The sequence below is a fragment of the Ipomoea nil genome, unplaced genomic scaffold (genome assembly GCF_001879475.1).
Source record: "Ipomoea nil cultivar Tokyo-kokei standard unplaced genomic scaffold, Asagao_1.1 scaffold2280, whole genome shotgun sequence".
NCBI lineage: Eukaryota > Viridiplantae > Streptophyta > Magnoliopsida > Solanales > Convolvulaceae > Ipomoea > Ipomoea nil.
Genome location: NW_017618708.1, coordinates 3,115,110 through 3,122,776, shown reverse-complemented (window position 1 = coordinate 3,122,776; position 7,667 = coordinate 3,115,110). Strand labels below are relative to the sequence as shown.

The window sequence follows — 7,667 nt, the reverse complement described above, 5'->3', positions numbered from 1 at the left end:
CAGTGGTTTCAACAACACACAATAGATAACAGTTTATAACTGTTGTCTTTTAAAGAAAAGACAACAGTTAAAAACCGTTGTCTGACTTTTAACAACACTGGTTTCAACAACGCTTAATAGACAACGGTTAAAAAACCGTTGTCGTTGGTAGAAAAGACAACGGTTAATAACCGTTGTCTATGTGCGTGACTTTTAACAACACCGGTTTCAACAATACTTAATAGACAACGGTTAAAAAACCGTTGTCGTTGGTAGAAAAGACAACGGTTAATAACCGTTGTCTATGTGCGTGATTTTTAACAACACCGGTTTCAACAACACTTAATAGACAACGGTTAAAAAACTGTTGTCGTTGGTAGAAAAGACAACGGTTAATAACCGTTGTCTATGTGCGTGACTTTTAACAACACCGGTTTCAACAATACTTAATAGACAACGGTTAAAAAATCGTTGTCGTTTCTAGAAAAGACAACGGTTATTAACCGTTGTCTATGTGCGTGACTTTTAACAACACCGGTTTCAACAACACTAAATAGACAACGGTTAAAAAATCGTTGTCGTTGCTAGAAAAGACAACGGTTATTAACCGTTGTCTATGTGCGTGACTTACAACAACACCGGCTTCAACAACACTTAATAGACAACGGTTTTCGTTTCTAGAAAAGACAACGGTTAAAAAACCGTTGTCTATGCGCGGGACTTACAACAACACCGGCTTCAACAACAGAAATTATACCCCTACGACAACGGTTAATAACCGTTGTCTATGTGCATTTTTCTTGTAGTGGGGAGAGAACTGGAGTAGTTGAGAAGATGAAGAAGTTTATAACTTAGCCTATAAAATTAATTTAAGTGGGAGGAGGGCCAAATATTTTGAAGGAACAATAAAATTTTAATATTCTATATAATATATTTTTTTTTACAAAAAATTAATATTATATATAATATTAATAAAATTGGGGGTGGGGTGGGGTGGGGTGGCATACACTTGCCTCCGCCATTGGATATTAGTTCTTAGCTTTTTTAATGGGAGCAAGTTCTCATGTGAATGTGTGTGTCTGTGTGTTTGTGTTGTATAAAAATTCTAAGGCAACTATCGTTGGTCGTTACGACATCAAGTATAACTAAGGGTGTGTTTGGTTCGCACATAGGAATCAGAATTGGAATGGATATCAAATACTTGGTAATGGTAATGAGTTTTGGTAAAAGTATTTAACATGTTTGGTAGTAGGGGATGGATATTAGAGTGGTGAAAGTGTAGAATGAGAGGGGAGAAGGAGTTTATATAGGAGATGTGGAGATAGTAAGAGGGGGAGTTTGAAATTCAAAAGGCAAAAAAAAGGGGGGAAAAATGTGAAAAGATGGATGTGATTGGTTAACTTGGAGAAGATGATCAAAACCCAAAAGGACTCTACTGTGTATATGTCCTAGCAGATGAAGGAGTCATGTTCCGGATGGAGTTCTTCATCATTATCGCGAGAAGTGCGCTTGGACGGCACCTAGAACGCTGGGACGCGGACGTCTCGGGGTCGGCATCTTGAGAGGTCGGCCGGAGCATCTACTCTCCTTCACTGACGATTACTTGCAGCTCGGAGAGTGGGGGACTGATGACGGATATATTAGGAATCGACCCGAATTGACCTAAAGGCGCGAAGCAAGAACGAGTCCCGGGGCGGCGCCACGTACCCGCCCGGCTCAACCTGCCACGTGGCCCCCGCACGGGCCACGTTGGAGGCCGGGCCGACCTCCACACGGGCTCGGCCCGAGCCCATGATGGGCTCGGCCTGGCCCCACAATGCGGCCCGGTCGCGAGACCGGGCGCGGTCAACCCGGATCTAACCGCCCCCCGCCTTAGGGGGTGGCGGTTAGGGGTGGGGGTTGTATAAAAGCCCCCCCACCTTGTCTCGTTAAGACACGATCTACATTTCCTACATACTTTGTCCTAAAATACTTCTGTAATAGTCAATTCTACGGCATTTAATACAATCTACGGTCTCACGGCCTTTGTTATAACGTTCGTACTACTTATTTATTATTCATATCCTTATTCGGGTTAGTTAAGTCGGACCCCCGGTTTAATTAATTCCATCAGTAGGGTAGAATGGGAATGGTTACTAATAGTAGTGCTTGAGATTGAATAAGGGAATGCAATCCTTATTTTATTTGGATATGAGTTTTTCAATTCATGAGGTATTCGAAACCCATAGTAGTGTTCTAAAAACCTATCAACCAAACAACAACAATTACTTTCATACCCATTCGTACGGGCAAAACCCATCAACTAATCCTAAATGCACCGCAAAGGGCCGTTTCTCGCCAATTTGAAGACTCCCTGTGACGTATAATAAATCCGTATGTAGCAGTACCCATTTCTGGTAGTATCTAAGCATATATTTGATGCAATATTTCCTCAAATAAACATACTTTTTTTTATTACGCTTTAATTTTTGTTTTCCTCTTAGTTGGGAAAGAAAGTTTTCATGTATTCTATTTCCCATTTTTTTCCTCTTATATTTTCTCTTGTATTTCTATTTCCACTCCGTTTATTTACACCCCTACCTGAAATTAACAATTTATGTGTTTTTAAATAAATTGAAAATACGTAACATGTTAACTATAGACACATAGCTTGTTATGTACCTTCAATTTATTTACATGCACATAAATGATTAAATACAAGTAAATATATTAAATACAGACACATAATTTTTAGACTAGTGTCCACAATGCAAAATGGACTCTCGTACAACGTATAACAATTGCAACCATGGATTAGTAACAGATTGATAACAAAAACTAATCAGTTCTCGTAATCTGATTTAGATTTAGAAAAGTAGAATTCTAGCATAGCATTGCCATAGCCCATAGGCATAAAGACAACAAAAACAGAAAGAATTTTGATGGAGAAATGAAATTAAAAACTATCAACATTTACACGCCAGCAATATGTAAGTGAACTGTATATATTCCCAAGATTTACAAATTACATCCATCCATTTCCTGTATTTCCCCTCCCTCCCACACCCACAATCATCAATCCAACCCCCACCCCCAGGCCCCACCCCACCCACCCCACCCACTCAATCCAATGAAAAGACAAATAAAAAAAGAGTTAATACCATTTGAGATATTCTGAATATAGTGATTTTGCAACTTTTAGTTTTAAACTTTTAAATTGATCACCGGTAATCTTTCGACTTTCAAATTATTACCAATCCTGGTCCAAGTTAACCACACATAGTCCTTCAACTATCAAATTTTAACCAGACATAGTCCTGGTTAAATTTTGAAAGTTGAAAGATCATGGGTAGTAACAATTTGAAAGTCGAAGGACCACGAGGGGTCAATTTAAAAGTTTAGCACTAAATATGGCAAAATTAGTATACCGAGAGGACCACATATGACATTAACTCAAAATAAAAGAATGAACAAATTTGTACCTTTTTTTTGTTATCATGTCATTTCAGCAGCAACAACTTGAGTACTAGAAGTACCAGAAGTACCAGAAGTGGCAGTGTTTTCTTGATCCCCAGAAGAAGAAGTTTTGAGAGGAGAAGCCTTGGCACCTGCCCTACAAATAGGGCAAAAAGCTGTGTTTTTGAGCCATGAATCAATGCACTGAGCATGGAAACAGTGATTGCATTTCAGCAGCCTACACTTATCCCCAACCTTAAAGCTCTCCAGGCAAACAGCACAATCCACTTCTTCTTCTTCTTCTTCTTCTTTAATAATCTCCAGTTTGTACTCAAAACATGGCAGCTTCTTTATGTCCTCTTGGGACATGGGGCTTTGGCTTCTGTTTGGGATAAAGATTGTGCCATTCATTATCCCATTTCTACTCCTTAAAGCCCTCCCTACTATACAAACATGTATGAACACAAGAACCACTATTCCTACAAACAGAAGTGCCACTGACACTATTATTTCCATTCCCATACTCTAATCTGATCTGATCTATCTTTTCTGGAAATTAAACCCTCTGATCTCCTCAATTGAAGACAACTAATAAACAATAATCAAGAGGGCATCCCCAGTGAAGATTATTGGAGGAAAAAAATGACCAGAGAACTAAATAATCAAGAACTTTTTGACTTTGTTTTGCCACCAACAACCACAAATATATTTACAAATTATATATCAGTCACAAGTAGTGAATTGAAGGGTAGATCTTGGTAAAGACCCCTAAAAAAGCTGCTATGAAGGGTAGACGTCATCTCTGTGATTCTTGAATAATGAGAAAAGCATGAAGAGGGAAGAGAATTGAGTTACATGTGTTGTGGCTGGGGCTTGAGGCAGAGTTTGGTGGCTATCCTGTATACATATGGAATTTATTGAAGATTGCATTTTCTTTAATTTGTTCCTACTAGCCAAATTTCATTTGTACTCTAGCCCGGCCTCCCCCACGACACCTATATATATATATATATATATATATATATATATATATATATATATATATATATATATATATAGAATCGCACTCAGGTGCGAATGCTTCGCCCATGAGCGAAATATGAATGAATTCTGTCCGTGCACATGTCCAGATCTAATGGATGAGAAACACTGTTTTTTTTTTTTTTTAAAAGTGCGGTGACATTTTCGTAAATAATTGAACATCGAAGTGCAAGTAAAATGTATTACGAGTGCATGTAAAATGTATTATAGGTGCAAGTAAAAATTTACACTAAGCATCAATACTAAGTGCACCTACAGTTATAAGTAGTTGCACCTATACTTCTAAGTAGTTGCACACATAGTTATAAGTAGTTGCATTTAGGTGCATGAATGTTTGCGAGTGATTTTCAGGGGTATTACTACCCGCTAAATTCAGATCAATGAATATTAACAAGGCAAAATTATATGCACATATAGTTATAAGTAGTTGAACCTATTGTTATAAATAGTTGCACATATAGTTATAAGCACACCCAGGTACATGAATGTTCGCGAGAAGTGAATGCTAACAAGGCAAAATTACATGCACTTATAGGTGAAAATAGATGCACTTGTAAGTGATTTTACTTGCACTTCGATGTTCAATTATTTACGAAAATGTCACCGCATTTTTTTTAAGCTATTAGATCTGGACACGTGTCGCGCGCTAATTCGTTCGTGCATCCCTATATATATATATATATATATATATATATATATATATATATATATATATATATATGGCTGTTCCATTAAAAATAGGGGTCCTGTCTAATATTTTAATATGGACCTTCATTGTTTTTGTTCTGAGATGCAATCTAAATATAATAGAGTAAACTGCAAAGACAAAGACAATAATAGAGAAATAAGAACATAAGGCAAAGAGAGAATTTTTAAATATTTAAATTTCGCTATAGTAATTGATACTGCTAATTATACGCAAGCAATATAAAATACCCGAGATCGTTTAAAGCAAATAAAAGACTTTATTGATCACGGTAAAGGTCCTAAGTACAATCTACTTGGTTGCTCTGAGTACCGACTGAGTGCGGTCGGGATTCTCTAACAACAACCTATCGATCGTCCAAAAGTCCCCTACACTGTAGCTACTGTGGGTATTTATAGCCGCTATGCCGGGGACAGGATTCCAGCCGTTCGGCATGTCTTCCACGTAGCCACCACGTGTCATCCTCCCGGGTGCCCTGCCTGTCGTCGTGAAGAGCCGCCACGTGTCCTTTGTCAGCTCTCCCGCCGAAGGGCTACCGCTCGGTGGTCGACACCATCACTCGGGCAATTCCCGGTTCCTTCCCGACCGGGTTCTTCGTAAAAGCCCGACCTGTTACCTGCAAAGACAGAAAGACAAAGACAAAGGCAATTCGGTCGTGGTGGAGTTTATGTCGGTCGGGATATTCCCTACCAAAAGCCCCCCCAGCCCGGGCCTTTTTGACCATCCGGGAAAAAACGGGACGGGATGAAAAAGCCCAACCGTCAGCCACCAAACCGACCGGCCAGCTGTCATTCCTTCCCTCACCACGTGTCGGCCACTGCCGGCCTTGGAATCAGTGCGGGTCGTGTCACGCAAGTGGATTGGTTTCCCGCCTAAATGCTCTCCTATAAATAGGCCCTTGAGGCCTCCATTTGAACTTTCCTCAATCCACTGAAGCAGTCGGTACCCTCAGAGAGTCCCGAGCAGCAGTTCAGCGATCCAGTCGAGCAAAGCCAAGCTTCAAGTTCGCTTCAAGTACCAGCAATCGGTAAGCTCTTGATCCCTTAGCTTTTACTTTGTTCTTAGCTCTGCGTAGGAGTAGGATAAAGCTAACGTCGAACTAACTTCACGACCCCTGTACTAACCCCGACCGACCTTTAGGTAGATAACATGTCGGATTCGGATAGCCAGAACGTCTCGATCGCAGACTACGACAACACAATCGAGCACAGCAGCGAGGAGGTGGACATCATGTCCTACTCCCCAGAGGTCGAACAACGACCACAGCCCACTCCCGACCGAGCCCCCGAGCCAGCAGGGTCATCAAGCTCGTCAGGGACCTCGGGGTCGAGCTCCAGCGGGTCGGGGAGCGAAGCAACGTCCACGAGCGGACGAAACCTCCCGGACGAAGGCGTTAGGGAAACGCCTACGAGGGTAATAGGGGATTACCCTCGAGCCGAGCCTGAGGGCGGAGACCGGGCCAACGAGGCCGAAGCGGATGAAGAGGACCCGACCAGGTCGGCGCCGCCGGGCGGGGACGGGTTTTAGTTCCTCAATAGTGAAAACGTCGAAGGCCAAAGGAGCTTGCTGACGAAGGGAGAAGCAAGTAGGATCGCGGCAACTATCGCTGGTCGGGTCGAGTTCGACACCAGCAGGCAGCTCGGAAACATCATCGAGCGGCACCAGGGGAAATGGATCGGGATGCATTACGATTCGCTAATGGCCCCGATCACGTTCCCCTTTTCCAGCCTCCTTACTGCATTCCTGGGCTACTACCAGGTTATGCCCGGGCAGATTTGCCCGAACGCGCATCGGATCATCGCGTGCTTTCCCCAGATCTGCAGTCGGCACGACGTAGCCTGCACGATGGAGCTCTTCAACTTCGTCTACCAAGTGAAGGTGCTGGCGGCTGCGTATGGGGGAGGATTTCTGATGATACAATCCCGAGCGGACAAATGCTCGATCAAAAGGCTGCCCGGGAACAACCGGGGGTGGAAAAACCGGATCTTCTCAGTGAAGTACGATCCGTGGATCCAGGCCCTTATCGACGCCGTCACCAAAATCTCGGGCGAGATTTACGAGTACCACATTTTCAAGACGCCCGAGTCCCTCGAAGCGGCTGACTTGCCCGAGCCCGTATATAATATACGTTATAAGTACAAGCCCGAGCCCCGGGGCGTTACGATCGCAAAGATGCCCGCTCGGGGCAAACGAAAGGGCAAAGGTGTGACATTAGCCATTTTCTCCGAACTCGAAAGCCCGACTGGGCCTTTAGCTCGACCTAACCTACTTTGTTTTGTTTTGCAGAAATGGCCGGTTTCGGAGACGAGGACGTCCCTCTGCGCCCAGTGGCCAAGATCTCTCTTGGCAAGAGGAAGGGCCAAGCTAAGCCGGCCGGGGAGGAAGAGATCCCGGTTGCCCGACCCATCGGGGCGTCGACCGTCACTACGACCGAAGGCTTCGTGGTGGACGCCTCGGAGGTCCTGGTCGCCCGAGTGGCGGTCGGGAAAGGGAAAGAGAAGGTGGC

General features: G+C 43.1%; 1 protein-coding gene across 1 annotated transcript; it reads right to left on the bottom strand.

The window, feature by feature from the left end:
- Positions 1-3,417: 3,417 nt before the first annotated feature.
- On the bottom strand, positions 3,418-4,379 carry LOC109150783 (RING-H2 finger protein ATL64-like). The gene has a single exon (XM_019298761.1). The coding sequence runs from the start codon at positions 3,934-3,936 to the stop codon at positions 3,454-3,456; it is 483 nt and encodes a 160-aa protein (XP_019154306.1). The 5' UTR covers positions 3,937-4,379; the 3' UTR covers positions 3,418-3,453.
- Positions 4,380-7,667: the final 3,288 nt, after the last annotated feature.

Excerpts from the sequence above, each read along its gene's own strand:
- LOC109150783 (XM_019298761.1), bottom strand. The coding sequence starts at position 3,936 with ATGGGAATGGAAATAATAGTGTCAGTGGCACTTCTGTTTGTAGGAATA.